At 37.7% G+C, this 22137-nt stretch overlaps 1 protein-coding gene across 1 annotated transcript in view; it reads right to left on the reverse strand.

Moving 5' to 3' along the window:
* Positions 1 to 19971, reverse strand: part of LOC122812858 (tripartite motif-containing protein 72-like) — a 145326-nt gene extending 125355 nt beyond the window's left edge. Inside the window, exon 1 of the mRNA XM_044084899.1 lies at positions 19739 to 19971. Coding sequence (XP_043940834.1) covers positions 19739 to 19891 — 153 coding nt within the window. The 5' untranslated portion in view covers positions 19892 to 19971. The remainder of the gene's footprint in view (positions 1 to 19738) is intronic.
* Positions 19972 to 22137: the final 2166 nt, after the last annotated feature.

Below are 22137 nucleotides of genomic sequence, written 5' to 3' on the forward strand. Positions count from 1 at the left end.
TGCGTGCAGGACAGGTTTGTAAATAACTGTGTTGAAAACCTGCGTAGCGTGTACTATCCCCAGCTGTTTTGGCGTGCTTCTGAGCGTTATTACTGCACATGGAGTTCAGGTGTGAACAAAGTCTCGGTTAGAATACTCTACAGCTCTGCTTATATGCTAAATGGATTATCTTAACATGCAACCTAAATGATAGCGTGTTTACTGTGTAGCCTTTTATGTAGCCTTTTTAGTTGATCTGGTAGAGTAGTTTTCAGGAACTTTGTAGCACCGGATAGACTGTATGCTTTTGTGGCATGCTAACTACGCCATCAACTAATAGCGTTTAAGTGTTGTTTTGGACCTTTTACGACTACTATAGTCACTACATAGAGCTATAGACTCTGTTTTTGGACAATGTATGATTTATAAGAACTAACCTCTTGTCGAATACTAAAACTATATACCGCTCTTGTTACATAATATATTTATATATTAGACTGGAATCATGGCGTTCTTTGTACGCTGACAACGCTAATGACTACAAGCATTCTAGTGTTGTTTCAGACCTATAAAGACAGCTAAGGTTGCTGTATAGAGTTTATGTTTCTGCTTTTCACCATCGTATGGATTTGAAAAGCTATTGTTTGCCACTGTATAGTTATATAGAGCAGTATTTCCTGTTGCATACTATTACTATACATACGACAGAAATCACAGTGTCCTCTGCCCAAGCACCTTATACTGACTAGCCTAATTAACAATGATGTGTGCAAATAAGGAGGACTAATTAGAAGCCTACCTTTCTAAAACAAAAATATATATCTATCTATACAAATAACAAATGCAAACATGATAGAGAGTTATAAGACGAGTTGAACCTTATTGTTTCAGAGATATGCTGTTTTAACAAGTGTCTTGCCGAGTGTAATCTTTGACTGAGTCATAGAAGAGTTTAACCTTTATTGTTCCTGAACTATATTGCTTTTATAAGTGTCTTGCTTGAATATTATCACTGATAGAGACATTGTAATATGTGCAGTCAAGACTGTTTTACTATGCAAGTTAATCTCTGTTCTATGCTCAAGTTACTACTTAATAAGCCTGTGTAACTGTCTTTTTTATCTCTCTGTGTGTCTTAACACTGTCTCTTTTCCCTTTATATTCCCAGCTGCTCAACCTGGTTTCCCAGTATTAAGGAGGACTTGCCCTGCGTGCTGAAAACAACTATTCTCCTCAACACACTGCGGTTTCCCCTAACTAAGGAACTGAACCTTTCCTCCCCTCTACTACAGTCCCCAAGGGAATTTAATTATAAGTAAACTGCTCAACCTGGTTTCCCAGTATTAAGGAGGACTTGCCCTGCGTGCTGAATACAACTATTCTCCTCAACACACTGCGGTTTCCCCTAACTAAGGAACTGAACCTTTCCTCCCCTCCCCTCTGCTACAGTCCCCAAGGGAATTTAATTATAAGTAAAGTACGTACTTTAAACCAAAGTATTAAGACAATTAGTGTGAGATATCCTAGGTTGTAAGTTTACTTTCACCAGCCAGGACAGCCGGCAGCCTTTACTATCTGCTCCCATACCTGTCACCCCTTCCCCCTTCTTAGACTACAAGTATTTTTACTGTTCTTCCTCTTCAATCCTCTATAGCATACTTACTGCCCTGCAATCTTTTCTCAGTATATATTGCCTCTGCTATACAGCTTTTGTCCACTAGAGGTAGGGTTGCCACCTTTTCAAATGGCCAAAGTGGGACATTTTTGGTACAGACATCACATTTTACAGGCCAACACATACCCACGGTCAGTACAAAGGTTAGAACTTGACCTTTTTGACTAAATAAAAGCTTATTCTTGTAGCATTTTAGTTGCTTATTCTGTTTCTTATAACATTTAGGTAGTTTAGATATAGAATAACTGTTTTATGCAACTATTACATAAAATATAGGAAATAATTTTGTCGTAAAATCTCAGGGCATTTGCAATTTTTACAATTTTTTTGTCAGGACACAACTGCCCAAAGAGGGACTGTCCCTCGCAAAGTGGGACAGGTGGTAACCCTAACTAGAGGGCAATAGTTTCCTTTAGACCACCATTCTGACTCCAATTTTAAGTAACTTACAGGCTCTTGGATTCTAATATTCTGGAAGAGCTAATACTCCCACTCTATTCTTTCATTCTTCTAATATTCTTCACTGCCAACCCTCTCTGCATATTCTGTTATCAAGGCATCGTGTCATCTTACCCTCTGCTGCTTTACTTACCTTTGCTTACTGCTCCTCTGATTGTTTTCCTAGGGTGAACTCCTCTGTGGCTCTGACCCTGTTAATATAGCTCTCTATCTTCTGTCTTCCCATCTACTCCCTTTAACATCCATCTGGTTAGAATACTTTGCTCCTTCCCCTGTCTGTATTTCCTATATGCTCATATCCTTAGCACATCAGGAATGAACTATTCACTATGTTAGCATAGGACCCACCCCCTTCATTTCCTGCCTAGGGTTTTGCTCTGGATAAATCTGGTCATTACCTGTAGCTATGCTTACTCTTCTTGCCCTCCCCCCTCTATGACATCACTTACCTTATAAATATACCTTCTCCCTCAGGACGCCATCTTTATTCTCCTTATTAGCCTTAGGGTGCTGTTCGGTCCTGGCGGTGGAGTAAATAGGGTTTTTAGGTAAGCTTTCTTTTTGTCCTGTTCAGAATTGTTAACCACGCTGATGATATCCTAGTAAAGTACTAATTGCGTGCAGGACAGGTTTGTAAATAACTGTGTTGAAAACCTGCGTAGCGTGTACTATCCCCAGCTGTTTTGGCGTGCTTCTGAGCATTTTTACTGCACATGGAGTTCAGGTGTGAACAAAGTCACGGTTAGAATACTCTACAGCTCTGCTTATATGCTAAATGGATTATCTTAACATGCAACCTAAATGATAGCGTGTTTACTGTGTAGCCTTTTATGTAGCCTTTTTAGTTGATCTGGTAGAGTAGTTTTCAGGAACTTTGTAGCACCGGATAGACTGTATGCTTTTGTGGCATGCTAACTACGCCATCAACTAATAGCATTTAAGTGTTGCTTTGGACCTTTTACGACTACTATAGTCACTACATAGAGCTATAGACTCTGTTTTTGGACAATGTATGATTTATAAGAACTAACCTCTTGTCGAATACTAAAACTATAAACCGCTCTTGTTACATAATATATTTATATATTAGACTGGAATCATGGCGTTCTTTGTACGCTAACAACGCTAATGACTACAAGCATTCCAGTGTTGTTTCAGACCTATAAAGACAGCTAAGGTTGCTGTATAGAGTTTATGTTTCTGCTTTTCACCATCGTATGGATTTGAAGAGCTATTGTTTGCCACTGTATAGTTATATAGAGCAGTATTTCCTGTTGCATACCATTACTATACATACGACAGAAATCACAGCGTCCTCTGCCCAAGCACCTTATACTGACTAGCCTAATTAACAATGATGTGTGCAAATAAGGAGGACTAATTAGAAGCCTTCCTTTCTAAAACAAAAATATATATCTATCTATACAAATAACAAATGCAAACATGATAGAGAGTTATAAGACAAGTTAAACCTTATTGTTTCAGAGATATGCTATTTTAACAAGTGTCTTGCTGAGTGTAATCTTTGACTGAGTCATAGAAGAGTTTAACCTTTATCGTTCCTGAACTATATTGCTTTTATAAGTGTCTTGCTTGAATATTATCACTGATAGAGACATTGTAATATGTGCAGTCAAGACTGTTTTACTATGCAAGTTAATCTCTGTTCTATGCTCAAGTTACTACTTAATAAGCCTGTGTAACTGTCTTTTTTATCTCTCTGTGTGTCTTACCACTGTCTCTCTTTTCCCTTTATATTCCCAGCTGCTCAACCTGGTTTCCCAGTATTAAGGAGGACTTGCCCTGCGTGCTGAAAATAACTATTCTCCTTAACACACTGCGGTTTCCTTTAATTAAGGAACTGAACCTTTCCTCCCCTCTGCTACAGTCCCCAAGGGAATTTAATTATAAGTAAAGTACGTACTTTAAACCAAAGTCTTAAGACAATTAGTGTGAGATATCCTAGGTTGTAAGTTTACTTTCACCAGCCAGGACAGCCGGCAGCCTTTACTATCTGCTCCCCATACCTGTTACCCCTTCCCCCTTCTTAGACTACAAGTATTTTTACTGTTCTTCCTCTTCAATCCTCTATATACTGCCCTGCAATCTTTTCTCAGTATATATTGCCTCTGCTATACAGCTTTTGTCCACTAGAGGGCAATAGTTTCCTTTAGACCACCATTCTGACTCCAATTTTAAGTAACTTACAGGCTCTTGGATTCTAATATTCTGGAAGAGCTAATACTCCCACTCTATTCTTTCTTTCTTCTAATATTCTTCACTGCCAACCCTCTCTGCATATTCTATTATCAAGGCATTGTGTCACCTTACCGTCTACTGCTTTACTTACCTTTGCTTACTGCTCCTCTGATTGTTTTCCTAGGGTGAACTCCTCTGTGGCTCATCCCGCTCCGTTCGCCCTGTGGGCTCACTCCGCTCCCCTACCCTGCCCCCAAATTCCACCCGCCCCCAGTGGTCCTAAACTTATACTCTAACTGCCACACCCCTATGCATTAGGACCAACCTCTAACTCCTCCCCTTAAAGTGCTATTACCTCTATTATATTCTCACTTTACCCTATCTCCTCCCCCTTAAAGAACCATCACTCATTTACCTTTATCCATTACCCTACCACTCTATCCACAAATATCCCTACATTTAACCACCTTAACCTAAACAAATGGCTCAAGGATCCTGTAAACCCTTACCTTTATTACTACTCCTAATTATACTTATCATTCCCTATCTACTTACTCTTTATGAACTCCATAGATTCCTAGGACTGCATACCCACATCACACACACCTCTGTCCTTACCCCCAGCTCCACTCATAGTGTTAGCAACCTCCCCAGCTCAGCTAAGTACTCATCAGCCATATTTCATAGACTCCATCACATCTCTCAGTGTAACCCACTAGCTAGAAAAAATAAGAACCTGATTTTTAAACTTCTACAACTCATCCTAAAAGTTCAGGTCCACTCCCTGTTAGATGGTGATATACACCCTAACCCAGGTCCTACCACTATCACAGCTACACAGCCTGATGCACCAACAAATTCAATCACACAGACACTTACCAAGCCCCCCAACTCTCTCCTGATAGCTCATCTTAATATTCGTAGCATCAATAACAAAATAGCTCACCTGCATGCCCTTATTGATATTTATTCCTTTGACATCCTCTGTCTGTCTGAAACATGGCTTAATCCATCAATACAAGACAGTGCAGTTCTACCCCCTGGCTATAATATCATAAGACGTGACCGTAACACTAAAAAAGGAGGAGGCGTAGCCATACTTTATAAGAATGGATTACAAATTACCTTGTTAGACTCCAAACCTCCACTTTACAACAATGCAGAAATTCTTCTAACTAAGGTTCAGCTTAACAAAAGCAAAGCCATATATCTATCATGTGTCTATCTTCCCCCAGGAAATAACATCAACACATTAGAGGCTATCCTCAGCTGGCTCTCAAGTAACTACCCCCAAGAAACCATTATACTTGGAGATTTTAACATTAACTGGAACTCCTGTATATCTGAACAGCCTTCTACTCATATCAACTTATATGGTTTTACCCAAACTATAACATCCCCAACCCGCACCAATAAAACTAACAACAAAACTAGTACCCTTGACTGGATACTCACTAATACCCCCCAACTAAACTATAAAACAGGCACCCTCCCTGAGGACATAAGTGATCACTTGCTTACCTATTTAATCAGAACAAAAACTGTCATCCTAAACTCTACCATCTGCAGAACTATTCGCACTACCAAAAATTTTAACCCTACTCACTTTCAAGCTGAACTAGTCACCTGTGACTGGTCACCCCTGAAATACCTCCCAATAGATAATGCCGTGAAATACTTTAACTCTAAATTTCTAACCATTTTAGACAGCCATGCCCCATTACACAAAGTTAGAATTAGAACCAAACCGGCACCATGGCTCATCAAAACGACCAAACAAAAAATCCTCCAAAGAAATAAACAATGGGCCAAATGACGCTCAACAAAAAGCTCCTCAGACCACCTGCAATTCAGACAGCTAAGAAATGAAACAAAAAAAGCCATATTAGCCGATAAAAGAAACTACTACTACCAACTACAACAAACCAACCAAAATAATCCCCAAAAATTCTGGCGAGGTATCAATAACCTCCTACACCCTGGATGCTCAAGTACTCCCTCTCCCTCTGGCTCTGATCACAACAATCCCATCCAAATAGCTGACTCATTTAACACTTTTTTCACTGAAACCATACAATCCCTAGCTAACCAGCTATCCCCTAGCATCCCAGGCTCTGCCACAACCTTTACCAATAATTCTCATCAATTTCATTTTCAGCCAGTGCCCACTTCACTTATCTGCAACCTCATACAGAAACTTAAACCCACACTCTCTCTGCTGATAAATTACCTGCAGAATACCTGCAAAAATCTGCTAAAGTCATAGCCTACCCCATATCCATCCTCATTAACAGAACTATTTCTGAAGGATCTATTCCCCTAATCTGGAAAGTCTCTCACATAATTCCCCTGCATAAGGGCGGTAACTCCAAAGAGTTGTCCAATTATAGGCCCATAGCTATTCTATCTCCTTTGGCAAAAATAATGGAGAAATGTATGCACATACAACTGTTAACCTACCTACTCAATCACAATTTATTAGCACCCTGTCAACATGGCTTTAGACCATTTCATAGCACCACCTCTGCTCTCTTATCCTTCACTAACCATATTAACAGTAATTGTAATATTGATACTCTATCCTCAGCTGTTTTTATTGACCTGTCCAAAGCATTTGACATGGTGAATCACCACCTCCTTATAGACACACTCAAAAACCTGTCATTGGACAACCATACTATACAGTGGTTCCAATCATACCTACATAACAGGCAACAGGTTGTACTATGGGAAAATACTTTATCTTCCCATGTCCCAGTCACTATAAGGGTCCCGCAAGGATCTATATTAGGCCCATTACTCTTCTCCATCTTTACAAATGACCTTCATTCTGTAATTCCTCAATACGCTGATGACTCCACACTCATATGCGCTGCTGCTTCTCAATCAGAACTTCAGTCACTAACCCAAATGACCTTTAGTACAGTTGTAAACTGGCTCCTACAAAGACATCTTATCCTTAACCCCAAAAAAACAAAAATGCTACTATTTACCCCCACCCGCAGAACCTCCCCACTTAACTTTACTATTACTTCAAATGATGGAACTATAATATCTCCTGAACCAACCACCAAACTACTCAGGGTACTAATAGATAGCAACTTGTCCTTTGAACCTCACATTAATAACACCATAAAAATAGTAAACAAGAAACTAGGTTCCCTCTATAGAATAAAACCCTTTCTTACACCTCCAGCCAGGGTTACTATTGCTCGTACCCACCTCATCTCTACCTTGCTCTATGCCTCCCCTATCTATACCAAAATATGTAGAAGTAATCTGAGTAAACTTACATCCTCCTACAACAATATTGCCAGATTTGCAGCTGGGTCCTCCTGTAGAACTCATCACTGTATCAATCTGAATCAGGATGGTTAGAGCTGCCAAATTTAATACTTTTCAATCAATTAATAGTAGCCCATAAGATCCTGTATTTACCTCAAAATACACCCATACTTACATCCCTGGTCATCCCCTATAATAACCTCAAGACCTTATGCTCAGCTAATAACCTACTTGTACAAATATCAAAATCCAGCAACTTAGCTGGTGACACCTTGTTCTCCAGTACAGTAGGTAAAGCCTGGAACATCCTCCCAAGCCAGCTAACCTCAATATCCTCTGTCAGCTTATTTAAAAGCAAGCTTAAACCCTACCTCAAATCACACTGGCTATGCCCCTGTGTTAACCCAGACTAAGTACCTAACTATTAACTAGACTCCCACAATTCCTAGCCTCCCATGATCATGATCTTGTGTTGTCTCACTAATTTTTAGTGAGCTTAACCTTCCTTAGGATTTTTTCTCATGTAAATAAGTATATACTGTGGAATGATCAAACACCTTCATATAGTATCACAGCCTATGTGTTAAATAACACTAGAAATCCATCCTTGTTTGCTGTTCTTCTATACTCTATATCTATTGATCTCCAGTGTTTTTCTTTCTTAGGTTTTTGTGAGACCTTAGTATCTCTTATCATAAATTACTAGGTGTATCTAATTTTGTAATATGTTATAAAGATTTGTACTACACAATTTCTAATACAAATGTATTAGTCTTATTCATCTATTCTTATATAAATTTTTCCTTTTTCCTACTGAAATATAAAATATATAATCTTAGGCTTGTACTATAATTGTTAAAACTTATGTACCAAATTATACTGTTATTGTTTTTGTCTTGACCTTTTATGTTGTTGTAATTTGTGGAGCTTTTCTCCCCGGGCCTCCACTGAAAATGGACATATATCCAGCTGGACTAGCCCGGTCAACAAATGTAAAATAAAAATCAAAAATAAATTAAGGGCAGGTGAATTCAAACCAAAGGATGAAAGGTTATTATTGGTGGCCCAAGCTTGTGGACTACATACATGTTGGTTTACAAAGTCCATTGAACATGTGGGAGAAACAGACAGATGTTTTGCAAAACAGAATTGGAAACAGTTGCTCACCTTGTTGCTGGTTGTGACATATTAATGGCAGAAGGACTGTATACTAATGTATTAAGACTGTTATACTGGGGATTATGCAAAGATTACAATACTGAAGTAGATGAAAAACATTGGAAACATGAGCCACAAAACATCATAGAAAATTATGAAATCTACATCACATGGGATCACCCATTACCAACAGTTCAAAAGATAGATGTGAGAAAACCAGATATAGTGGTCCATAAAAAGAAGACAAAAGTAGCATTGATCATTGAAATCACTACACCCAGTGACTCCAGTGTCTTGTGTACAGAGAGACACAAAGTCATAAAATATCAGGATTTGCATGCAGAAATGACAGCAATGTGGAAGAAAGATACCCAGACAGTTCCAATAGTAGTAGGAGCAACTCCTCTTATAAAAAAGAATTTACAACCATTTTTAGACATGTTACCGATAATGTAACTCTGTATGAACTGCAGAAGGAGTCGGTACTGGGCAAACTACGGGTGCTGCGTAGAACGCTTCTGGCTCACATCAAAGATTGAAACAATACTAATTTCATGAACTTTAAACATACTTTGTCTTAGGAATGGGGTCTATTCCTGCCATGGTATTAGAAACCCAAAAAAGATGGAGAAATTAAAAGGCATGAATCCTGTCTTTGCATTATGTGGCCCCAAAATGCTTGAGTATAAGTTTTACTATCAGATCTTACAGTGAGCAGTCTGTAATTATTTCTTTATTGATTTATTTGATCTTACTGCCTAATCTTAGTCCAAAACTATCTCAGTCGTATGCTGTTAGTGGGAAACCATGAATATCCTAAATAGCCTTGCACCTCCTAGGAAGAAGAGACTAAAAACGAATAATGCAATTTGGCTACCCAAAAAGAGTAAAATGCTAATGCAGTATAGAGAAAAAGCATGGAAAGAAGGGCAAAAATGTAAAACACCACAGTATCTTGAAAACTTCAGAATGCTTCATAATTGTAAAAGAAAGTAATGAAGACAAAAAACTATACTATAATCATTTTCAGAATAATACTAAGGGCAACTCTAAACATTTTTGGGCATCCATTACAGAAATCTTACATCCCATCCAAAAATTCAACCCAAACCCTGCTCCCGCTAACTCACCACTCAAAACTGCAATACAGTTCAACTCTTATTTTACAGATAACATAGCATCTCTAACCAAGGATTCCTCAACATCTAATTCCAACCCTGCCCAACAGCCACATATCACCACATCCACTTTCATCTTCAAACCTGTGCCAACATCTTATATAAAACTACTCTTGAACAAACTTAAGTCATGCTCTTCTTCAGATGATGACCTTCCAAGTGAGTACCTAAAATAGCAGCAAAGAGCATTGTCTATCCAGGAATCCCACATTTCCTCTCTCTCTGAAAAAAGTCACACATTATCCCTCTGCTCGAAAGAGGACATTCAATAGACAATAGTAAGTTTAAACCTATAGCAATCTTATCTTTCCTCACCAAAATACCTAAAAATATATTCAAAAACAATTGCCAGACTATCTCCTGCAGGAAAAACCTCCTACCCCCTACACAACATGGCTTCCATCATTCCCATAGTACTAGCACTGACTTTCTAACATATACATATACTGTCACTAAACCTTGAGATAATGGCAAACTAGTTTCTTCCTTATTTCTAGACTTGTCTAAAGCCTTTGACACAGTTTGTCGTAACAAACTTCTACTTCAAATGTCCCCACTAGGTCTGTGTTTCAACCCACCCTTCTGTGGTTCAAAGGCTGCATGTCCAATAGGTAACAGTCAGTAAAATGGCACTCAATGCTCTTTTCTTACCTCCTAGTCACCACTGGTATATAGCAAGGCTCTATCCTTGGTCCCCTCCAATTTAACATTTTTCACCAACACCCCTTATACATCCACACAATGTGCCACCCTAACACAATATGCAGATGATTCCACTGTCATTTGCACATCTGACAACATTGCATACCTCCAAAAAATTACTCAGGAAGCTTTAACAGCCACTGAAGCATGACTTTGTAATTCACAACTCTTGCTCAATCCAAAAAAGACTGAACTACTGCTTTTTCCCCAAGTTCCTCTCTTATGAAAAAACAAAATTTAAAGTCCTCTCTTTCTTGATAAAACAGCCATTGAAGTCACTTCTTATAGCAAATTATTAGGGGTGATAGTGGGTGATCATCTTTCATTCAACCTGCATATGTAAAATTGCATAAGAAAAACTAGAGTTGCTTTAAAGAGCCAAAAACTTTATCACTGACACAACTAATATTACACTTCCCTCTACTTATCTCCTCCCCAACACTTTTTTATGGCACTCCCATCTTCACTAACCTCCAGGCTTCACAAAAATTAAAATTTGAACAATGCTATAACAAAGTTGCTAAATTTGCAGCAAATACCCCTTTCAGAACCTACCACTGTATAGAACTAAAAAGCCAAAATTGGTTAGAAGTGCCTCATCAACTAATATACACACAGGTTCTTACCACCTATAAAATTATTCAACATCCATCTGCCTATCCAACACTAAAAAACATTCTATACAACTATGTTCCCAGTCAGTCATTGCAATCCAGTGACCAATAACTACTGTCTGTCTACAAGCCTATAAAATCTGCTGAGCACTGTCTGTACTCGTACAGGGTTGCTAAAGCCTGGGACTAGTTACCTTTATCCATCAGATCAATATCCTCCCTCCCATTTTTCAAAACCACTCTGAAAGACTTCCTAGCTAAAACCTGACTCTGTTCTTGCTCAAAACCAGGATAAACTATATTCTTAAATGTAAATAAGTACCCTCTCATTCCTTATACCTCCACTTACTGCCTTACTTCTATCAAATTCTGTTCCCTGACTTTATCTCTAAGCATACCATAAGCCTGTTTTACCCTCTCTTCATATCACAGTTCCTGTTTGTATTCGACTAACTTACCTTCAATTTCTCTGCAAACTGTCTAAAATTTCTCTAAATATTAAATGATTGTCATATAACTTGCATTGATTCTTAAATAATGTTTTTATGTTATGTTTAATTTGTTATAATTATTTAAACTTCAGATGTTCTTGTTTTATTTTTGAAGATTGTAAAATTATTTTTCTTAAAATTTTTTGTAATAATTTGGAGCCTTTCTTCCTGGGGCTCCACTGAAAATGGACTTGTACCCAGTTGGACTTTCCCAGTAATCAAATGTTAATGAATAAATAAATAAACAATGTTATATCTGCTATTTAATATCATGTCCAAATTTGCCATAACTTTTTTCCCAAGAAGCAAGTGTCTTTCATGTTCATGGCTGCAGTCAGCATTTGCAGATATCTTTGAGCTCAGGAATATAAAAATCTGTCACTGCCTCTATTACTTCCCTATCTTTTCAAATAATTTATAGGAGCAGATGATATCATTTTATTTTTTTAATGTTCTACAGCAAACCAACTTTTGTACGTTCTACTTTAATCTTCATTGACAGACTGTTGAACTCCTCCTCACTTTCAGCCATCAAAGTGGTATGGTCTATATATCTGAGGTTGTCGATATTTGTCCCAGCAGTTTTGATTGCAGTATCTGACTGATCTCGCCCAGCACTCTACATGGTATACTTGGCATATACTTTAAATCTCTAGGATGTCTAGTCACACACCTTTTCCAATCAGAAAACAATTCTCTCTTCCATAGAAGGTTTTAACTGCTGCTTCTACATATGCATACAGATTTCTTAGGTGGCATTAAAGGTAACATATTACTCCAATTTCGCTAAGAACTGGTCACAGTTTGTTATTGTCCCCACAATCAAAGGCTTTAGAGCACTCAGTAAAACAAAAGTAAATGTTTTCTGGTCCTTTCACACTTTATTATCCAGCAGATGTTAATACTGTGACCGCTTGTGCCTCTATATCTTCTAAAACCAGTTTGAGCATCTGACAGTCCTCTTCAGGATTTTAAACTGTACTTTGCTAGCAAGTGAAATAAATGCAATTGTTCAAAAAGTTTTAATTATGTCCAGTAGCTTTTCTTGAAGACTCAGAGAACCAGTAAAGTGAGGTTCATCAGCTGAGCATGCAGAAAACATGTATTACAATGTTCACTTCAGGTTAATAAGTAATTCAGTAAATGTATAAAATACTAGTACATTTCATTTCAGTCAAATGATACTAATTTTTAGACTATTAATACAATGAAAAGACTTTTGATGTGTGCCTTTGGCTGATTATAGTAACTTAAAGTAAATTAAAAAAAATATCTATTCTGCAATAACACAATTTCACCTCCTTATTGGAATGCAATGCACATTGGCTACAATAAAAAGGTAAAATACAGTAAATTCCTTTGGTGAGAGTGGCCACCACATTAAATTAGTGTGGCTGCAGAAATAAGTATATATTTTTGCTGCTAAGCTTCATAACTGCTTAAAATATCGAAAGTTGTCCTTACCTTATGTTCACAGTTTATTTATTAAAATCTGCCCCTTTGACATTTAAATTTACTGCACAAGAAATACTTGTAGCTTTGACTGCTACAGTGGATTTATTTCCGAGACTACTGTAAATGCATATGCAGCATACTGCATAGAAAGTGACAGAGCTGTTCAAAATATTAGCAAAATTCTGACTTCTGTAATGTAATGTTATTTATAATATCAAAGAATGCTTTGTTATCAATAATACCATTATAAAGTTTAGTATTATATTGTATTTTAAGTTAAAAGAAAAAAAACAAAAGTAATGAAACATGATGGTAATAAATGAACAAATCTTAAAGTACTTGGAACAAAATGTTATTTAAAAGAAAAACACAACACAAATGCTAAGTATGTTCTTGATAAACACTCTTCCTTGCTCTTTTAAAACCATATTACCATTCCTTCAGTCTAAAAATTCACAATAATTATTAATGTCAGCATAGCAAAAATCAGTAACAATAGTATATTTTAATGCAAAAACAGATATTTACTAGCTTGAAGAACAACATATTATCAATTTCTTAAGACAAAACTAAATAACTATACACAGTTAAAGTAAAAAAAAAAGGGAAAACAACACCAAAAATATTGAATAATCACAAGTACATCATGGCAGTGCATGTGAGTAATTCATATTTTACTCACAATAGTAACGTTTGTGGTGGGGGTTCTAATATAGTCATTGGTTGCGTGCCTTTGTGACCAAACAAAGCCCCTGCCATCAGTAAAATATGAATTACTTATACCCTGGCACTGTGCTGGAATAACTTTTTTTTAATCCCCTTGCCATAGTTAACAACCCCTTGTCCTCTGGGCAGTGTGCAGTCCCATTTAAGCCTTGTGCTTGAGATACAGGCTGTCCCTCTATCAGCAACCTAGCAATGTAAAAGAAATCCAAACAGGAGGGAATATCCAACCGGAAAGCCCTATGTGAACTACCTAGTTTCTCCTCGCTCAGCCTCACAGTCATTTAAGCCTTCTGCTTGCGATACAGGCTGTCCCTCTATCAGCAACCTAGCAAGTTAAAAGAAATCCAAACAGAACAGGAGGGAATACCTAACCGGAAAGCCCTACGTGAACTACCTAGTCTCGCCTCGCTCAGCCTCACAGTCATTTAAGCCTTGTGCTTGAGATACAGGCTATCCCCCTATCAGCAACCTAGCAAGGTAAAATAAATCCAAACAGAACAGGAGGGAATACCCAACTGGAAAGCCCTACGTGAACTACCTAGTCTCTCCTCGCTCAGCCTCATAGTGTAGGTGACAACCTACAGTTATTTTAGGTATTTAACTAAAAATTGTGAGTGCTTTAAAGTAGTACTAATTGTAAGGGCCAGTACACCCATGGACCTACCCCTTAGGCCATCTATTAATATCTTACTTTTTCCTCCTTTACCTCCTATCTTAGTGAATTTGGTATAATTCCTATATATACCACTAGAGGACAGCAGAACTCAAGCCATGTAAAGCTGTTTCTTACTGCCAGCCAAACTCCTCTAGCTCTGCAGACTAGCCTCTTACAGTTATCCCTGTTAGTACTCTTACTTCAAGTAATTACCCCTCACCCCATGAAGGATTTTAAAGGGAATTAACCTTGTTAGTCTTAAATATAAATAAACCGGACAGCTTATTCTACTATCACTTACTACTCCTGTTATATAACTCCTTAATTAACTCTCTAAATAACCTTACTATTCCTGCTATAGAACTCTTTAATATTACCTTTTCCCCTACAGATCTATACTAAAAGCTCACCCTCATATATCGTATGATAAGTAAATACAGAAAGTGCCTCTTACCTACTCAAAGCTTGTAGAACATAGTCGCACTGTATAACTGATTGCATCTCGGCCTCTCTCAGCTGTGGCCCGCTCCGTTCGCCCTGCAGGCTCACTCCGCTCCCCTACCCTACCCCCAATTCCTACCCACCCCCCAGTGGTCCTAAACTTATACTTCTTTAACCACACCCTCTCTCCCATCCAACCAATCCCATTCACTAACCTTTTCACAAAACTAGCCACACCCATACATTTTATCTATCAGTTACAATAAGCCACTACTTATAGTAATTTACCATATCCCTTTTCTTTTAGTTAAGTATTAGTTCCCTTCTTTCTACACTTTCCTCATCCAATACCACCTTTTTTCTTAATTTCAGACTTAACTCCTGAAACTTCTTATACATAATCTCAACAATATGCCTTTAGTAGTAAAAACTAATATAACCAAAATTAATACTCATAGCTTTAATTTCAACTGCCCTCACCTTTGCCTACCTCCTCTCCTCCTTTGAAAAACTGTACTATTACCATTTTAAGTACTCTCTAAAACAAACAGCAATACACACTCCTATACTCCCTAATAGTCAGACTAATATCACTTCCATTCCCAGCTATCTACTACCCAAATACCATAGACTCTCCCACATTAAATACAATAAACTCACAGTAAAAAAGTAAAATAGCAAACCAACTTTATAAATACTTCTGCAATAAAACTAAATAATCCCTCCTTAAAAGACGGTGACATCTACCCTAACCCTGGCCCTACCAATCCTGCTACCCTAGTAATCTACCCTAAACTCCCTAACTCTTTCCTAATAGGACATCTGAATATCCGCAGTATTAATAACAAAGTAGCCCATCTCCATGCCCTTCTAGATATTCACTGCTTTGACATCTTCTGCCTGACAGAAACGTGGTTAAAACTAGGGACCAAAGACAATGAAATCATTCCCCAAGGATATAATATATTAAGACAAGACCAAATAAAAAGCAAGGGTGGGGGAGTAACAGTTCTATTCAAAGATGGACTTCAAATCTCCACTTTACCATACAACCCAACTCAGCATAGTAAGGCAGAAGTCCTTATCACCAGATTTCAAATCAACCAAAATAAATCTTTATATATCATATGTATCTACCTACTGCCCGGTAATAATACCAATACTATAGAGGATGTTCTAAGCTGGGTGTCCTCAACTTACCCCCAAGAAATAATAATACTTGGTGATTTTAATACTGACTGGAAAGTCGTCAACGCTGATAATCCTACCTCCCATATCAACCTTCACGGCTTTAGTCAAACTATCACCTCCACAACCAGAATCAATAAACCAATCAAGAAAGAGAGCACCTTAGACTGGATACTTATAAATAGACAGAAACAAGCTTACAAGGTAGGAACTCTGCCAGATGATGTAAGCGATCATACTTTGACCTACATCCTAAGGCAAAAAAATGATATTTCAAACCCCCCCCCCACATATAGGATTGCACGTACCAACACTTTAACCCAGTATTATTCCAAAATGAACTTAGCGCCTGCGACTGGAACCCTTTAAAAACTCTACCACTTGAAGAAGCTGTTAAATTCCTAAACTCCAAATTCTTATCTATCCTTGATAAGCATGCACCCAAGTGGTCCATCAGAATGAAGTCCAAACCAGACCCATGGCTTTCTAAAGAAACAGACAGAAAATTTTACTTAGGAACAAGTCTTGTGCTAAGTGGAGAGCTAACAAAAATATCTCAGATCAACAAATTTTTAGGCAGTTGAGAAATAGTACAAAAAAGGCAATAATTACAGACAAAAAGAACTACTACTGTAAACTACAGCAAAATCACCAAAACAATCCCCAGAAGTTCTGGTCTAGTATAAATAAACTCCTGTTCCCAGGGCACTCTCGTACACCTACCCCACTTCAGGCTGATCAAAATACTCCCCATCAAACTGCCAATACCTTCAATACCTTCATCACAGAGACCATACAATCACTAGCCAGTCAACTAATCCCAGACAACTCAAGCCTTTCCACCACCATACCTGGCACTCTACCAGCATTCCATCTGCAACCCATCTCAACCACTCTCATCTACAAATTAATCCAAAAACTTAAACCTTGTACTCCTCCTGCTGACCAGCTACCATCTGAATACCTGCAAAAAGCAGCCAATGTAATTTCCTATCCCATATCCATCCTCATAAATAGAGCCATTAAGGAGGGAATCATTCCAGACATCTGGAAAATCTCCCATATTATCCCCCTACACAAAGGGGGTAACTCAAATGATTACTCTAACTACGGGCCAATCGCTATTTTATCACCCTTAGCAAAAAATATGGAAAAATGCATTCACCAACAACTATTAAACCATTTATCTCAACATAACATAATAGCAAACTGCCAGGATGGCTTTAGGCCATCGCATATCACCACAACTGCCCTATTATCCTTTACAGATGTCATCAATAGAAATCGCAGTAAAAACAACCTCTCATCTGCACTCTTTATTGACCTCTCAAAAGCTTTTGACATGGTAAACCATGCCCTTCTTATCAACATTCTTGAATCCCTTTCCCTTGACTCTCTGGCAGTTAAATGGTTCAAGTCCTACCTTACCAATAGGCAACAGGCAGTTCTCTGGGAAAATAATATATCATCCCTTCTGCCAGTCACCCTCAGAGTCCCTCAGGGCTCTATTCTAGGTCCACTTCTTTTCTCACTGTTTATCAATGACCTCCATGTAGCAATTCCACAAGCCACCTGCATTCAATATGCAGATGATTCTACACAAGTATGCTCAGCAAACTCCCCATCAGAACTACATTCTCTAACTCAGAATGTATTTAACATAGTTGAAACATGGTTCACAAAACATTGCCTCCTTCTCAATGCTAAAAAAACTAAGCTCCTTCTCTGTACACCCACCAGTAAGTCCTCCCCCATAGCTTTATCTGTTATTTCCAATGATGGCACGATTATATTCCCCGACTCTACCACTAAATTGTTAGGAATTACTATTGACAATAACCTTACATTTGACAGCCACATAAATAACACCATAAAAACTGTCAACAGAAAAATAGGCTCCTTATATAGAATCAAACCTTTCCTAACTCCAATAGCTAGAACCAAGATTGCACACTCCTATTTAATTTAAACTCTTCTGTACGCCTCACCCATATATACTAACCTAAAGAAAAATAATCTTATCAAACTAATTCCTATAACATCGCCAGATTTGCCACTGGCAATCCCTTTAGAACTCACCACTGTCTGAATCTAATGCAGCTAGGCTGGCTTGAACTTCAAAAACATCTGAAAGTCTCCCAACTCACCATTGCCTACAAGATATTTTATCAACCTAACAGCACTCCTATGCACTCCAATCTCATAATCCCCTACAAAAATCTAAATTCCCTACGCTCTTCCAGCAAACTTCTTGCCAGCATAAGCAAATCTAACAACATGGCTGGAGATTCTCTGTTTTCCAACTCTGTGGGAACTTGAACCTACTACCTAATGAACTAACTTTACTTTCTTCATTGCCTCTCTTTAAACAAAACTTCAAAAGACACCTCAAAACACACTGGTTATGCCCCTGCAGCAACCCTGATTAACCTTCTGCTTCACTACTGATATTTCCTCCTCCAGAATCAGAACTTTAATGCACACTCCTTGGAAGCACACTCCTTGGAAGCAGGACTGTAACTGCTGAACACAATTCAACATACTGGTGTAATCTATCCTGTTTGATGTTCTGAAAGTCCACATGAATCATACTGTATAATAATTTATCCTGTACTTATTGTCACCTTTACTATTGTAAATGCCTATTTTATTTTATTATTACTTCTTGTATTTTTAGTATTCTTTTTTATTGAAATCCTTTCATTTACTATGTAATAACATTGATTTTTAATTTTTAATTTCAATTTCTATTTGTTACTACTGGAGCTTTTCTCCCCGGGCCTCTACTGAAAATGGAAATATATCCAGTTGGACTAGCCTGGTTAACAAACGTAAAATAAATAAAATAAAAAAATAAACTAAATAACACCAAACTTATATCATACTGTTGCAGTTTTGAGCTTTTACCTGTTGAAACAGTGACTGTGTTAGGGAACATGGGAACTTGTATTCTTTCTTGTCTAACTACTCAGCATTTTTCATGCTTTTCACCAATAAATGCCCTGCTAACCAGACATGAGGGTCATGTGGTAAGAAATGGCTAGAGAGCTTGGGTAAGTACTTCCTGTAGGCAAGAGTGAGAAGAACAACGTGGCAGGTTCTATTCTTCAGTGCACAGATTGTGAACAGTTTGTACAACCATTCATCAGCAAAATTATAAATAAAGGACAAGGCTGTATAAACAGTTCATTTGGAAGGAAACTGAAGGATGGGCATGTAGATTCATTTTTTTCAACAGAGCAAATGGTTAGTCTTAGGAAGAGCCTGTTAATAGAAATTTTAGGAGGATGGAATAGTAATGACCTCAAACTGTAGTGGTGATGGAGTGAAAAGTCTGTAACTGTACTTCAGTGTGCATTTGCAACCACAGTGATATTTATATTTAGGACAAAACCTCTGCCCACTTCAAAAGTGCAGAAGTACATACTAGAGCATATAGGGATAAAATGAGCAGCCTGAATGGACCTGTAATGTACTTTTTCTCCAGCAGTAACTGTGATTTTTTTTGTATTGCTTTCTTTAACTGGTATTACCTGTATCTTTTGCTGAGCTTCCCCACCACGGATCACTCTGTGTCTTTGATGTTTCCCAAACACACTGCATTCAAGGCATATTAGCACATTTTCTTGAGTGCAGAAAATGTCCAGTGGCTTTCCATGCTCCTGACATAGGATTTCAGATGACATGTTTTTTGTAGAAAGTATAAGGTCTACAGACTCTTAATCACAAGGCAGGATCTTTCAGCAGATCAGACAATGATGCTTGCAAATTCTAAGGAAAGGCAAAACAAGAAATAAATTCAACATTTATGACCCAAGAAATAAAAAAAAATAAAATGCGTGTGCATGTTCACACACACACACACACACACACACACACACACACACACACACACACACACACACACACACACACACACACACACACACACACAGACACACACATTGTTGCAAGCAAATATTGAAATATTGTGGGCCACTGCCTGAAATTCAAACAAACCAGAGAGTAAGAAGGGAAAGAGATAAACATTCAGCAAACCATATATCATAGCTGGTGAGCAGAAAAAGACAAAGATAGGTGGATGCAATTCAAAGTTCAAGCATATCATGCAGCAGGGTTTGGGGAACAGAAAGGCAGAATGAAACAAAGCAGAGACTGGGGGTAGGAAGGAAGGGAGGAAGAAAGTACAAGGACGCTACCTGCTACACTGAAGGATAGAACATTTGTAGGAGAGACTTTGAGGCTCATGGCTACATTTCACTGTAAAAACAGGCATTGAGGGCTGCTTTGCACAGGAGTGAAACTGCAATAGTTGTGGAGAGATATGTGGGCAATAAAAATGGAAAAGTATGAGGCAGCTGCCAAGTAGAGACTAACACAGTAATTCTTAGTGCATTAAGGTGTTATTATACCCAGGGTTTATGGGTGAAATATATGATTTCTGGACTACAGCTGGGCTATATACCTGTCTATAAAATTTATATTCAGGCTGTTAATAGTTTATCTAAAAGATCTGTTTCCATTGTGGCTGAAACAGTTTCCCAAGTGCTTCTCAGATGCAGAATATGAAAGTATAATAACTTGCCCTGTTCCTTTAGTCACTATTTTCTTCGGTAAAAATGGTAAAAAAAAAAGTTATTGATTTGTATTAATTCAAAATTCTGGGCACTTATCTGGAGTTAATATTCTTAGCATAAACTGTACTCACTGATAGCAACATAGAAATATGTATTACAGTTATATATATTTTGTGTCGTTATACAAAATGGCATGCATGTAACTATATTTGGCAAAATGTTCACGTTTTATTTCCTTTGAGTACTTACCTAGACCCCAAACATGCCATAAACTGCTAAAAAACCTTACCTTTTCTGATGCATTTGATCTAGCTCATTTTACCAGTCATCAAACATCTATGCCAGATGCGTCTCTACAGTTTTCTCAGTGAATAAAACTTATTTCTCTTCCAAACCAAAGTGTTTATCTTGCCATATGATGTGATCATTTTCTATAATGCTCTGTCATTTTTGTTGAGATCCTAGACTTCTATATAGCTGGATTGGTGGCCAGATATTTAATACTAAATCAAAAATGCATATTCAGCAGATGCCGAGTGTTTATGCGTGAGTTTAAGTGTTGTTTAAAATGCAGAAGAAATTTGATTACTGACAAATATATATTGCCATCTGCCTGAATGGATTTCTCTAATAAGACAAGATGTTTTGTCTAGCTATCGCCTACTCCGAGGTGATGTCTGCCTAACATATAAAGCTATTAATCAATCAATCAATTAATTAATTAATTAATTTATTTATTTATTTATTTATTTCCTGTTTGATAACCGGGGAGGTCCACTGGGCTCATAGGGCCCGTTTTCAGTGGAGGCCCGGGGAGAAAAAGCTCTACATTAAAAACAATTGCACAAATTAAACAATTAAAACAAGCAAGCAAGGAATTTTACATTTGTACAAATTGCATAGAATAATGCAGAAAAAAAACACATACAAATGAAATACATAAAATAATAGTTAAAATGAGAAGTAGTGTAATGAGGAGGAGAAAAAAAGAATAATAAAAAAAAGACAGCAAAGGAAAAGAAGAAGAGCTAGAGGAAGATTCAATTTACGTTCAAGGTCAAAGAGCCATTTGCATGTAGAGCCATTTACAGAGAGTAGGGATGGGAACATATATACAGCATATACATAGAGTGTATACAGGGGAGAAAATTCATTATATGATAGAAGCTGAGGGTGGGGAGCTGTGGAACAGAAGGATGTAGAGGTGCTTGAAGAACATCATGTCTAGTAGACATTAGTGGAATTTAGGTAGGATGAATACAATTACATTTCCAGTTTTGGGAGAGGTGGGAATGGAGTAGGGATTTGAAGTGTTCAGAGTTTGGAGTATTTCTTAGCAGGGGAGGCAGAAAGTT

Source organism: Protopterus annectens, chromosome 10.part0 (assembly GCF_019279795.1).
Source record: "Protopterus annectens isolate FY-2018-M chromosome 10.part0, PAN1.0, whole genome shotgun sequence".
NCBI classification, from domain to species: Eukaryota; Metazoa; Chordata; order Ceratodontiformes; family Protopteridae; genus Protopterus; species Protopterus annectens.